At 35.3% G+C, this 14,769-nt stretch overlaps 1 protein-coding gene across 2 annotated transcripts; it reads left to right on the top strand.

Annotated features, from left to right (window-relative positions):
• The first annotated feature begins 963 nt into the window (after nt 1-963).
• LOC128986153 (uncharacterized protein F54F2.9-like) lies at nt 964-14,145 on the top strand. Of its 2 annotated transcripts, none has more exons than XM_054406324.1 (9): nt 964-1,082; nt 3,071-3,250; nt 4,185-4,286; nt 4,769-4,987; nt 5,714-5,826; nt 6,770-6,907; nt 11,246-11,570; nt 11,822-12,037; nt 13,384-14,145. In XM_054406324.1, exons 2-9 carry the CDS (start codon nt 3,110-3,112, stop codon nt 13,537-13,539), a joined length of 1,410 nt encoding a protein of 469 aa, XP_054262299.1. In that variant the 5' UTR covers nt 964-1,082; nt 3,071-3,109; the 3' UTR covers nt 13,540-14,145. The 2 variants fall into 2 exon arrangements, with proteins under 2 accessions (XP_054262299.1, XP_054262300.1); XM_054406325.1 differs by having other exon boundaries at nt 992-1,086.
• The last annotated feature ends 624 nt before the right edge of the window (nt 14,146-14,769 follow it).

The raw sequence follows: 14,769 nt of genomic DNA, 5'->3' as shown, positions 1-14,769 counted from the left end.
GTATTTTAAACTTAACACTTTTAACATAATATACGCAGAAGGCGAAACTTGTCGATTGTAACTATCGATATAATACATTGTTCATTGTGTGTTGTATCATTATATGTCAAAGTTTTGACTGTATAAAAATATTTCATTGAAAAGTATAAAGTATAAAATATAAGTATAAAGTACAGCGTAGAAATTCGACTATGAAAAGGCCGTTCGTAAAAAAAGTCTCTACGTTCTGCCAGCCTTGCCATCTGCGGTTGCTGAATTTTTATTTCAGGACTAATTTTGCCAACAGTGTCATTTGTAGGCTTCTGATTTGCTGAGGGAACACCATTACCGGAACGATACTGACACGTTGCTGTCATCCAAGGCGTCATCGGCCTCGGTGGCGGTGGCATTATAGTGGATAGAGTTTTTCTAGTGTGGCCTTGATAGAGTGCTGGGCCAGAACGTAGTGTTGCGCTGCCCGCGCTGCAGCGCTAGGCTCATAAGCGGGAGGGCCGGGTTGGAATTATTCCGGCAGCACTAACTTTTTGTCTAGGATTTTTTTCATTATCAGCAAGTTTGGTTAGGTCATGACATTTTAAATTTATAATTAAAACATTATAAAATTGAATTTGAGCCATTTATAGTTTTATTTTATGAACAGAACTGTTTTTTCGATTAAACATTCATTAGATTTTTCATTATCAGCAAGTCTGGTTAGTTTGGTTAGGTTATGACAGTTTAATTTCATAACTTAAAACATATTAAATTGAATTTGAGGCATTTATAATTTTATTTAATGAACAGAACTAATTTTTCGATTAGTAAACCTTCATTATTATACCTTCAATCAGAAGCCTCCAAATGACACTGTTGGCAAAATTAATCCTGATAAACAAATCGTGCTCTACGGATCTGCCAAAGCCAGACCAGTCGGAGTAGAGTCGAATCAATCAATCGACCATATGTTTACACTTGACGTACACAACTACACACAATATACATAACCCTAATTACCATGTTCTGTTAAAGTTTAAGTAGTAAAAAGTTCCTCAATCTATTACTTGCATGGTAGTGTTTTATTTAACAATTATACTTTTTGAAAGGTAGGTAAGTGCAGTAAGTGAAGCCTTTAATGTTATCATTAGGCATACTTTCTACAATTGTTCTCCATCTCCTTCTTTTAACATAGTTTTTATTTCCCAAGTAATTACTGTGGTATATGAATGATTTGGTCCGTTTTCATTATAGGCCTAATCATATTTTTCTTCTAGTGAGGTCCATCATTCACAATGAATTAACTTTATTGGAGCTTTCTTTATTATAGTTTTGACACTTGACAGTCAAGCCTTTTAACAGCTGTTCACTAGGGACTGTGTTGGTCTGCAAGTTATAACCTAGATGGTGTTTAGATGGCAATAATCTATCGAAAACACAACTGCTTTTCAAGGTGGAGGATTTGCCAATGTCTGGGGAATTCGTTCTCATTCCGTCCATTTTCCGGGGTTCCGACATTTCCGGGGAATCGTACTGGTTTAGTCTCATTTCCGTAAAATCTATGCGCCTGAAAATATTTTAGTTATCTACTTACAAAAAAGTCCAGTAATTTTGAGCAATACGGTAACTTAATTTCGTGCAGTGACTTTTAAAACACTGCACAGATTTGCTACCACAAGTATAGGTTGAGTTTTTAAGGTTTTTATTACTCTCTGGGTTGAGTTTCTTCTCTATCTCCTGGCGTCAACCTCAACACAGCAGTGTATTGAGTCATGACAAAAGCACATCACATATGTGTTGTCGATTCATTAAAATGAAAGACTGTAACAAGTTTTGTTTTGTAATTTTTGAATAAATTGATTTGTAACTATCCTTGCCTAGATTTAGATATTTGTCATATTTCACATTACCTCCCGCCAGATCTACATATTTAACATTGTAGGCAAGTCAATTTATTCAAGATCTGCTAGAAGGCATCATTCTATATTAGTTCATGATGGGTTAGCCTCTGGATCGAAAATTGCAATATAAAATGGTTTAAGTTACCTTTCGCGTCAAACAATCCGTGATGTAGTAGATGACTACAGCTGTTTCGTGCCGCTGGGGCACATCTTCAGGTCGAACGTTAAGATGATGAGGCTGTCATCCGTCAAAATAAATAATTACACAAAATACACGGTACGAAAACATTTAAAAACACGTATTTACAAACTTGCTGGACACACGCCAGCAGTCATGACGCAACATTCACCGGCGCCTGTATCGCGTTTTTGTCACTTGGCCAAGTTTGTAAATACGTGTTTTTATATGTTTTCGTACCGTGTATTTTGTGTAATTATTTATTTTGACAAACTCATCCACGGATGACAGCTTCATCATCTTAATGCTCAACCTGAAGATGTGCCCCAGCGGCACGAAACAGCTGTAGTCATCTACTACATCACGTTAGGTTAAGTTAGGTTAAACTAAGTTTAAGTTAGATAATGAAATAGGTATTTAATTTGATTTACCCAAAAATGGGTAATTTTTGGCACTTTACTATTCTTTAAGATTTTTCAAACCTGGTTTTCTGGGTAAAAACGGCATTTGCCAAAAAAGTGTTTAAAATTGACCAAATAATAAGAAAAACACATAAAAAGTAAAAAATGAAAATTTTCAAGCCCCAAAAATCATTGATTCCTATTGCTTTTTGCAATGTTCAAACACGATTTTCAGGATGTAATAGTCGTTTCTCTCAAAAGTTCCAAAGTGCTTGTTTTTATCTCAACAAGTAAATGTAAAAAGCTGAACATACACCAGGTTCTGGCGGGAACAGTTCTGCAGAGAACCTACGATATATTAATGTATTGGATGAAAGTTTTTGATGAAATCAAGCTGTGTGTATGGAGAGGAAACTTTTACCTAATTGTTTGCAGGAGAACTCTCTCCTCACCCCCTGAAACAAGGTACAAATACTCCTCTTATTAGGACTAGGCCTATACACATTTCTTGCAGGTACACAGATCTGATGTTTCCTTTTAACAGTTGTACTTGCTTACTTACATCACTTTGTTATTAGGGAAAGGGAAGTTTTCTAACAGATGTATTGATTTTACAGGAAACCTTTGCATTTAACGTATGACAATTTGAAAAAATAATGAAAGGTTCAATATTCTTGTTGATGATATGGCTTGTCTCATCAGCCTTGGCCTGGGATGCAGATGAACTTGAAGTGTTTGATGTTGTGGAAGAAGTCGGCATTAGCAAAAATTTCTACGAACTCCTAAGTGTTCCACGAGTAAGTTTATTAACTATATTGGTTATTCTACCTACTGTCAGATTGTAGGTTAAGTTACCTATTTTATTAGTTTGACTCTAATACACCTGTCTTTTGTAAATTTTTTTAGCCAATTTTCCTTTAGAAAATTACAGTAGGCCTAGGTAGAGCAGAGCGAGCAAAGCTCTTGCACTACACTACTTCTGTTGTTTTACAAATACTCATCCTGATCAGCTGAAGCGATCCGCATGAAATTTAGCACAATTATAGTAATCAACTATGAATGAAAAGGTATTAATCTGAAATGGTAAAAAAAAAGTAAAAATTAGACTAAAGGGCTTTTCTCTATGTGAATTTTTTTTTTCATTTGACATGGGCCTTAAATGGGTTTGTTGGTCACCATGACATAATTTTCAAGATAAACAGTATCAGCAATCTGACACACTTTCTCCCATAAGCTTGTCAACAACCTCATTGGTAAGCGGTGGGAGTAACTATGAAACTATATTTATAGGGAAGCTGCAATAACTTTTAAACCGTAATTATTAGAGCAATGGGGTGTTGCACTACTTTGTTTGGAATTATAAGGACCTATCTTAAAACATTGATTTTAATCAAAACCGGCTTTTTTGCTAAGATCCGATTTTTGTTATTGTGTGAGATTTTTTTATGTTAAAAGTTTTTTTTAACATAAGTTACAAAAACTTTTAAACTGTAATTTTTACAGCAATGGGGTTTGTACCATTTTGTTCAGAATTTAAAGGACATTGAATTTAAAAATTATCATAATTATCCAGGCCATTTTTGAGAAAGTCCTATTTTTCTGTTATTTTTTTTTTTTTGCACAGTGCCAGACAGGTTTGGTGCTTTGTTGGTATCTAAGCAGATTCATGATGAAAATGTGGTGGGTTTCTGTTTCTACAGGGTTTTGTTAATCATTGTTTGTTTGTTACAGGATGCTGATAGTTCAGCCATCAAGAAAGCGTTTAGAAAGTTGTCACTGGTTTTGCATCCTGACAAAAACGATGCTCCTGATGCAGAAGTTCAATTTCGACAGGTGGTTATCCTCTTAAAAAAAAAGCGATGAAAATTTAAGCTGTTCTTACCGGTTAAAATGAAACACTTATATATATAAACAGAATTGGACAAGCCATAACACCTGGCCTACTTATTCTTCTTCATTACCATTTGCTCCAATCATTCAAGTATTTGAAAATTAAATTTGTTGTCCCTGTGATCGGCTTTTACTCGCATACGGACCTTTAGTTTGCACTGGAAACTGTCTTGTTTGATCAACTTTTTTTACAAAATACATTAATTTATATGTTAATCTATTTTAATTGCTACACCTATTTGTGTATTTGTGTTATTTCAAAATAATTTGGAAAATATTAAAGATATTGTTAAAGGCTTTGCATAGTATTAAGTTGTAAAATACTACTTTATCAGCTGATAAATTCCTGCTAAATATCCAGTAATATTTTAAAAATAAATATATATCCAGCAGTAAATAATGTATGTTTCTTTCATGATTTTCAGCTAGTAGCAGTGCATGACATATTAAAAGACAAGAATAAACGGAAGTACTATGACAATGTGCTGGAGAACGGTTTGCCAGACTGGAAGCAAGCGATCTATTACTACAGGAGGGTTCGCAAGATGGGACTATTGGAGATGTCTGTTATTCTGTTTGTTATTTTCTCCATCGGCCAGTACCTTTACGGTTGGGCAAACTATTTTGAAAAGAAACTTACCGTTGTAAGTAGGGATACCTATTTTTATTTTTTAATGGACTGTTACATACATTTTCCAGCCAAAATTACTTTTAAAAAGTTTTTGGGATCTAGAATATGATTCTGTCCTCAGGTGAAAAAGTAGTTAGTACCTAAAACATAGCAATTTCATCAGACAAGCCAAAGCTTGAAAATCACAAAAACACACACAAACAGTAGGCCTACTGTAAAATAATAAAAAAAATCCTACAGAAAACAATAGGCCTAATTAGTTTTAATAATTATGTAGCAATAATTATAGACGGTTAATGAATACCAAAACAATATACAGTTGTACTATATTGGTCGCTTGAGATGGGTACAGAATCTATTTTTTGTTTTAGCTTCCATAAGCTAATGTCATGTAATGTGTTAGCTGATGTGCTATTTGACTTTTCACTCATACCATGGTAGGATTTTTAATATTTTCTGATTTGAAGGCAATCCTGGTACATTTTTACGGTTAAATTTTTCTGATATATTTTACTCACGTTTCGTGGCAAAATTCATTGATCTACATATTTTCAAAGTTTAAGTTTCTGCAGTTTTTTTAGGCAAGGTCTATATTCTTTAATTGTGGTCAGACTATTTGAAAAGCAAAAAAACTGTTGTTATATATAAATTAATTGTGATGATTTAATTATTGTACCATCAAAAATTAGTTAGTCTACAATGTTTTCCTCCAAAATAGTAATTAACATTTTAATTTCAGGAGGATTACGTGAATTCAAAAAGTAAGAAACTTAAGAAATTGAAAAGAGTGAAAGGAGAGGCAGCCACATCATCTCTTCTTGAAGAGCTTGACTCAGTTCTAGTGAAGCCAAGGTAATTTAGGAACATTTGTTGATCAAACGTCAAACGGTTGACAATTATTTTTAGGATTGATGCACTTTACATTCACTTCTCAATGATGTGATGTAGATCTGATTCAAATAAATGATTATGTTCAAAACTCTCCTATGTGCCTAGTGTATTGCTAGTTTCTTTACTACTATTGTCTGTTGTACAATCTCAATCTTCAGACCTTTTCTTGAGGCTGCCAGCTTACTGTTCAACCAGCAAACTTGATTTTATTTTCTGACTTGTTAAAATGCAAAAAACATTAACAGGTTAAGTTTTTTCTGAAAATTGTTTTAGATAGTTCACTATTCCCTTTCAACGTAGCTTAACCCTTTTATTAAAATATTAATATTATCTATAGTGGTACACACATATTTTATACTATGCTTACATGATTTTATGAACCTTAAAAATGTTGATAAAAATTGATATAGCCTAAAACTGTGTAGTTTCTTTGTGCTGGAATTAGTGGTATTATAAAAACATATTCCTCTAAAAAAAATTTTTTTGATTGGTATTTGAATTTTAGGATTAAAACAACTCCAATACCTAAAGATGTTAGGGAATAATTTGTGATTGTTATTAGGAGTTGTAGTTATAGTAAACTTAGCTAGCACTTTACTCTATGCCCGGCCCTAATGCTAAACATATCCTGTATCAATATGGCCCAAGTCTTGATTGCGAAGAAGTACATCTAATGTATTTTATGGTCATTTGTCGTGGTCAGAAATAAAAGGTAGGCTAGTAAACCAGATGTGACGTTGACGGTAATGACATTTATTGGGGTTTGTGGGAGTTGTTTTTTGGGTTTGGGTGAAGGTGAGAATCTTTAGCAAAATACTCTTAACTGCTGTACAAGGTTGGAAGCTAATTATAACATTTCCGAGCAAACAAAGAGTAGCAATTAATCAGCTTGTATGATCCACAGTGTGAAGGACACGCTGCCCTTCCAGATTCCCCGGTGGCTGTGGTTCCTGTTTGTGTCAGGGCCGCCACTACTGTATCACTCTGTGTGTGACTGGTGGCGCGAACGGCAGCTTCGGAAACTGGAGGAGCTTCAACAACCGTGAGTGTAGATCTAAATCAACTGTTTTGTAACGATATTCTTCATTTGATTTTGTTTTTAAGTTAGGCCTACTTTAAAAAAAATAATCGGTCAGTTGCTATAAAACGGAGAGATTTCTAGCTTTGTTGTCATTCTAATTTTTTTTAGGGTTGCAGTTCAAAAATAATATATTACGTTACTAGTCCGGAAAATAGGGGTTTACCAGACTCTTATTTCCGGTAAAAAAAATTTAAAGCGTGAGGTTTTTTTTTCATTACCGTATTGCCCTAAAAATAAAAAATTGTCAAGATCGGTAATATGTTCCAACCAATTTAATAACTTCTCTGAGAGGTTATGTTTCCGTTTGTAACCACCTGCTACCATAAGGATGTTAAATATTTATCATCAAAGTTTGTGATTTTATCTGAAGAATTAAGTTTAATGTTAAAAATGAAAATTTATGAGTGAGGTAAAATTGTATATAAACATGATTTGTAAGTTCAATAACAATCATGTGGATAAGTGTGTATTTTTTAGGGTACTTTACAAAATAAGTTTTGTGTTTTATGTTTAACATGTTGACTCTAATCCAATAGTCAATGCTATTATTATAAAGACATTTCTGAACAAAAATAAAGTTCATCAATTGATATGATTTTTACATTTCACTAGACCTTCATTGATGATTTATTTATAACTAGCTGTAATGTATTACAGAAAAGAACAGGGAATAATATTACAGGGAAGAAAGGTGTATTACGCTAATAACTAATAATATGCTTATTATACAATCAGCTGATGTCCGGTCAAATTCATTACAGTACATTCCTACAAAATGTAATCGCATTTTAATGTACAGGCGGCAAACAGCTGTATTCCAGACTAAATCCTTGCGTGGAAAGTCCATTTAAACAGTGTAGTGTGGCAAAAAATGTATTTTAATCATTGGTAAAGACTAAGTTTTTAAGCTTTTGGATGAAAGAGCTCATGGGGTAGGAAAGCCTTTAGGAAGAAATGGATACACAACTCAATTCACTTACCCAAGAAAAGAGATCCAGGCAGATGATACCCAAACAAAAATGTTGTAACACAAATAATTTATTACTGATGGCTGTTAATTTTTATCTCCCGCTCGGTCTGTATTTTCGTGAATATTCAATTTGCCGCTGGCCGTTGTCTACTGCCATAAAAAACTATTTATTGCTTCATATTAAACTTGTAACTAATCTACAATCTTATTTTATGAACCACAAGCACCACAAGTGTTGTTGTTTGCATAATCCTTTTCATTATGCAAGCCTGCTCAATCTCAAATCACGTCTTACTTTAATATTGTCATTACTTTAATATAACCTCCAGCGTTTCATTGTCGTCTGTTTAATGTGAACAGCTGGCAAACTACACAGTCTTCATACTGAATGCTTTGATATGTTTTTAAAGGTTTAAAAAGTTAAAAGTTTAACAACTAGACATGTGTTGGTTGGAATTAATTTACCAGTTGTGTGAAATTATCTTGTCAAATTAATGCTTCAAACATGTTTGTTTATGCCTAAAAATTCTTATCCAAATTTTAAAACCACTTTATCATGGCCATTTAGAGTATCTCAGAGTAAAATAGATAAAGCATTTATCTTAACTGTATTTTTTTCTTGACACAATCCTTTGAATAGTAAAAGGTTTTAATAATGTGTGGTACATTGTTGTTAGAAAACCATGAATGTAGGATACTATCCATTTTCATAGTAATGTCAATGTATTAAAATTAAAAATAATGGTTTAGATACAATTCTGAGAAGAAAACCGCAAAAATACCGGTAGCCGCGTACCATACCGATTTTTTACCCAGAACCGAGGTACAAAATATTGTACCTTACCGACCTTAAATTAAGTATCTTTTCAAACTACCTAGAGAACTGAAATACTTGTGTGATATCAACTGCATGGAACTCTTTTCTTGGGTTGAATAGTATCCATTCCTTTTCTTCCCTAGTGTGTAAGTAAGTTTGTAGATATAAGGTTTAACATAAAAAAATATATTTAACAATCCTTTCTTAAAAACTATGTGTATATAATAATGCAGACATACAGGGTGACAAAGTCTGGAACCTCTTTTTTAAATTTTTAAACCACAATAGAAAAAATACCAAAGATCTTACATGCTTACTGGTAATAGTAACGCACACATCTGTCCCTTTGGGGGATGGTCCACAAGGAGTCAGACAAAATTCATAAATAGCAGCATGGGTCGAGTTTGGTATGAAATTTAAGGTCTCCGTTAGTAAAATACAATGCCACAAACCCGAACTAAAACGGTCACAATTTAGTATACAGGGTATTTAAAAAAAAACATCCAATTTTGAAAAATCATAGCTGCTTATCTATAAATCCAATTTGATCGAACAATATACTGTTAGAAAGAGGAAGTTCTTGAGTTTCATGTGGTTTCCGCCAGGTTGCAGTAGCTTCTGTCAACGCCTAGCTCAGTAGTTGTCAAAATGGCGTGTGTACAACAGAAAGCTTTTTGTGTTATACGCTTTGCTAGATGCAAGTCTGTGGTTTCCGTGCAACGTGAATTTCGTACATATGGTGTTGATCTTCCTACAGCTCAGAGAATCAGAAGATTGTATACACAATTTAGTGACACAGGCTGTCTCTGTAAAGACAAATCATCAGGTCGTCCCCGTGTGTCCAATGAAAATGTGGAGCGCATTCGCCAGAGTTTCGTCCGTAGCCCGCAACAATCCACTCGCCCAGCTAGTAGGGAACTGAACATTCCTTTATATCTGTCTGTCGTGTTTTGCGCCAACGTTTACATTTGAAACCGTACAGGACTCAAATATTACAAGCTTTGCATGAAGGTGACATAGAACGATGTGTTCGGTTTTGTGAGTTTATTCAAAGCCAGATGGTAGTCGACGATGATCGAGATTTGGTATCACGCATATGTTTAGTGACGAGGCAGCTTTCCATTTGAGTGAGAAAGTTAACCGCCACAATGTGAGAATATGGGGGACTGAACAACCACACCATATTGTACAGCATGAGCGAGATTCCCCAAAAGTTAATGTGTCAATGTGTGTGTGTTAATGTGTGTGTAGGATGTGTGCCATCTCACGGAATAAAGTGTATGGTCCTTTTTCTCTACTGAGAACACTGTTACGGGTACAACTTATCCGATATACTAGAAAACTATCTCTGCCCTCAGTTAGAAACAGATTCAAATGACTTCATATACCAGCAGGACGGTGCCCCACCATACTGGAAGTTCATGTGAGAGAGTTTTTAAATGGTAGGCTTCCTCAGAGATGGATCACTCGTACTCGACCTAACGATTCCACGTTACATCACTGCATTATCTAGGTCACCAGACCTTACCTTTTGTGATTTTTTTGTGGGGTTTTGTAAAAGACATGGTTTACATCCCTCCGCTTCCAAAAACATTGGGTGAACTGGAGAACCGAATTAGAGCAGCCATAGAAACCATCACTCAAGATATGCTATCTAAGGTGTGGGACGAATTTGATTATCACGTAGACATATGCTGTGCATCTAAAGCACGGGTCACACTAGGCTGGCATCAGTGGCGAATTGAAAAAAGCCGCTACTGTCAGCTTAATGTGACCACAAAATTCACAGCTGACACCACAGTTGCTAGTTGGTGCCAATGTCAGCCGCTGATCACCAGAGGTTGGCTATCAGCCTAGTGTGGCCCGTGCTTAAAGGGGGGCATATTGAGCACCTGTATGTGGTACTTAAAAAAACTGTATTAGTTACTCTTCAATGTAAAATTAACCTCATATCCATATGATTATTAGTGTTCAAATCAATAAGCCTATGAAATCGGATGATTCTTTTTGAAACACCCTGTACTGTGACATGCCTGCTAGAAGTCGGATGAAAATCATAAACGTAAGCATAGTTCGATATGCACATCACATTAAAGGTCCTTTTTAGTAGAATTCAATGCTGCAAATCTGAACTCAAACAGACAACCCAGTCAAAAATGGCAGCCATTCAAAATGGCAGATTAAAGAAATTTTGTTGAAACGGGGTTGTCCGTTTTGGTTCTGATTTGTGGCATTGTATTTTACTAACAGAGACCTTTAATATGATACCAAACTTGACCTATGCTGCTATTTAAGAATTTTGTCTGAATCCTTGGACCCCCAAATATCCGGTCGGTAATCAGGTAGATGCTATCACCAGTAAGCACGTGTGAACTTTGGTATTTTTTCTATTGTGGTTTAAAAATTTGAAAATAGGTTCCAGGCTTAATCGTCACCCTGTATTTCAACTAAAAATATTGGGATATTTTTCACTCGAATTTAGTTTCCAAACAATTCTTTTATCTTGATCCAGAGAAGAATCAGAGGAGGAAGTGGAAGTAGTGCGGGAGAGAGCTCCGAGGAAACGCAAGACATTTGTGTTGCCTGAGCTGAGTGAAGAGCAGACTAACGGAACGGTGCCGAACGCTGTGCCTAAACGCCCTTCAGCCCCACCAGTCATAGTCGGAGGCCTGTGGACAGACGACGACCTTCTGGAGCTGGCGAGGCTGGTCAACAAACATCCAGCAGGCAGCACGGAGCGTTGGGAGAAGATCGGAGAGGCCATGAACAGGACACCTCACGAGGTTGCTCACATGGCACACAAACTGGATGACGAGACACTCAAGAAACTGGCTCAGGTGACAATGTTCTAGTTTTCTGATATTCCTTTGTTGGGTTTTAATCACTTTTGTGTTTTTTGCACTGTGAGTTCAAGTCTGTAACTCGCTAGCGCTTGATACTGCAGCCGTGTGCGGCGAAATACACGGCACTTCTAGCAGTGGATGCCAACCGCAGCACTGCTGTCAGTCTATATTTAATTTTTTCGTCTATGATGACTTGAAACCCAACAATGTTTATACTGTTATCTAATCTCAGTGTTTACCAGCAGAAGGCGACCGGGGAAGATAGTGGTGGAGAAGAGGAGCCACCTGAGGAGCCTAAAAAGGTGAAGACCAAAGGTGGCAAGGTGAAGGAGCAGGAGACAGGCTCAACCTGGTCACAGGTGCAACAGAAGGCGCTGGAGGCAGCTCTGGCTAAGTTCCCTAAAGGTGCTGCTAGCGACCGCTGGGAGAAGATTGCCAAGTGTGTTCCGGGAAAAACTAAAGTTAGTAGAACTGTTGTGGTTGTATTTAGCTTTATGATTAAACAGATTTAGAATTCTTTAAACAAGTCTTTATGCAGAAAACTCACATAAATGAACTATCACCAGATGTACATAAATGTATTCTAGACGAGAACCTCAAATTTCACAAGCATATCGATCACGTTTCAAACAAGATATCTGTTGGGATTTTCATGCTCCGCACTCTTAAACATACTGTTTCGTGTGAGGTCCTCTTGACAGCCTACTATGGACTAGTTTATCCTTATCTGACATATGCTGTACCTGTCTGGGGGTGTGAAAGCCAAAGGACTCAGTTCATATTCAGGCTTCAAAAAAAGGCTCTCCGAACTGTTTTTTCCCTTCACCGTCGTCAATCCTGCAGAGATGTCTTCAGATCACATAAAGTTCTAACTTTCCCTTCCATTTACATTTTAGAAATATTATCATTTATCAAGAAAAACCAATCATCATATAGCTCTCCAAGTATCCATAGTTATCGTCTCCGCAACAATTTCAATCATTCAGTACCACGACACTCAACCACTTTCTTTCAGAAAAATTTCCACTTCAATGCAGTAAAACTTTTTAATGACCTCCCTCTCCCTTTGAAAGCCGAACAGGACATCGGAAAATTCAGGAAATTAGTTAAGTCCATGTTGATAAATAAGGTCTGCTACAGCGTCCGGGAATTTCCTGGTAGTCTTTAACCTTATTAAACATAAAAGAAAACAATTTGTATATAATGTATTTAGTAGTTAATTAATTTCATAAAAATGTAATCTCTTGACTTGGCCAATGCAATGTATTGTTAATCTGGTTGAATAAAGGACTTTGACTTTGACTATCAAGAAGTAACCAAACATCTTAACTATTATCTCTTGTTTTAACCTACGTTTCATCTATGTACTATCTATGGTTTGACAGGACGTCCAAAAGACAAAATGCTATTTCTACCTCCGCTCTTACCACTACACCCACTGCCCCCTGTTTCCGGTTGATCACTCCACATGTTGAGATGTAGCCTTTTTGAAAAAAAAAAGTTTGATTTTAACTGCCACATTGTGACATAGTTCCAAGTTTTTCTGATATATAGTGTTGCCTTGTCAGTTTGGTAAACTTACAAATTACAATTTGTACAAACTATAATTACTAAAACCCAATTTGGTACTTGAATAGATAAATAACAAAAGTTAGGAACCTTTCAACTGACTGAAAATATGTTGTATTGATCAGTTGGTAACCAATTCCAGGCCAATTCCTTATTTCAACTGTTGTAAATATTAATCTGTTTGTTTTGTGTTAAATCAAAAATATATTCCCATTTAAATTTAACTTTTTGTGTTTAGGAGGAGTGCATGTTAAGGTACAAACATCTGGTGGATGTTGTGAAGAAGAAGAAGGAACAAGAAGACACCGAGCAGAGTGAGAATCCACAAGATGAAAATGCCACAGAGAAAGGAATCGAAGACTCGACTCAAGTGAATGGATACAGTATTACGTAGCATTAACTTAATCTAGGCCACCAATTGTTATAGTTCACAGTTTTGTTGAAAATATATTTTATTTAAAAGTATTACGGAATATAATAGAATCTCTTCGTTGTCAAAGTTCAAAACTAACTGCCGATTTGTTGTAAATTAAAGTTTGATTGTGATCAATTGTGATGTATACACTTGAATATTGTTTAGATAGTTTTTATCTGTGGTAATCAAGAAATGTAAATATTAACCAATATAAGTTGTACTTATTGTAAATACAAGCAGACTTCTTGAAACTTGTTCGTAAATTTTGTGCAATTCTCATTTAAAATTTGTTTACTTTCATTTTCGTTGGAGCTATATTGACTGAATTGTTTATTCAATTTCCAAAAAAAAATATATAATAATGATTATTTTTTTAAGCACCATTATTGTTCCCTAATTTTTGCATAGTGCATGCAAAATAATACCGTTTTATGCATTTTAAGGCAACTTTGACTGTGCACAACAATTTCCTGACTGATACTACTTAAATTTGATGTATTTCTGTTTAAGATATAAATAATTGTTGTTATTGATTGTTTTCGATTAGACATTAAATAATACTAGCAGAATTATACAAGACTTGATACTGAAAATTTATGGCTGTAATTTTTTCCTCTATTCTCTCCATCTTATTTAGCTACCTGGTTTTCATTCGTAGCTTAGGTGGCCGATGACATCACTGAATTCTTGGTCTTTAGTCAGAGCCATGTCCAGTTGGTATTTACACTATGTACAAAACGAGACTGATAAAACACCATCAGCAATCTCTAGGGGACTAGGTAGCTAGCTATCATTGATCCAGTAAGAGCCGTTACAAGTTGGTGTTTATACTATGTAAAAACCAGACGTTATGTACATTCTATGATGAGGCACTGAGGATTCCTCATCATGGAATGGGCAAATTGTCTGGTTTTGTACATAGTGTAAATACCGACTTGGCGCGGCTCTCACCTAAAGACCGAGAATTCAGTGATAGCTTCCTAGTGTATGAAAGTAATTATTGACTCTTACAGCCAAAACATGTATTGATCACAAGATATTTTAATACATAATTGAACAAAAAAAAAGACTAGCTCTGCTGAATCTATTAATTAATAACCATCCAAATTTCCAAAAAAGAGAAAGAATTAATTATCATTGTTGAATTTAAGGTCAAGTTACTGACTTTTTTACTAATTATAGAATAAGGCGAATAGCTGCTATCAGTGC

This window comes from Macrosteles quadrilineatus, unplaced genomic scaffold (genome assembly GCF_028750875.1).
Source record: "Macrosteles quadrilineatus isolate MER2022 unplaced genomic scaffold, UCM_ALF_1.0 Scaffold_2__2_contigs__length_208266976, whole genome shotgun sequence".
In the NCBI taxonomy this organism is placed as follows: Eukaryota; Metazoa; Arthropoda; class Insecta; order Hemiptera; family Cicadellidae; genus Macrosteles; species Macrosteles quadrilineatus.
Note: the sequence above shows the minus strand (reverse complement) of the source record. Positions and strands in the feature narration are given on the sequence as shown.

Bases quoted from the DNA above. Each gene is read 5' to 3' on its own strand.
- LOC128986153 (XM_054406324.1), top strand. From the start codon at position 3,110: ATGAAAGGTTCAATATTCTTGTTGATGATATGGCTTGTCTCATCAGCC. The intron at 3,251-4,184 runs GTAAGTTTATTA...TGTTTGTTACAG, and splicing joins AACTCCTAAGTGTTCCACGA to GATGCTGATAGTTCAGCCAT. The intron at 6,908-11,245 runs GTGAGTGTAGAT...ATCTTGATCCAG, and splicing joins CTGGAGGAGCTTCAACAACC to AGAAGAATCAGAGGAGGAAG.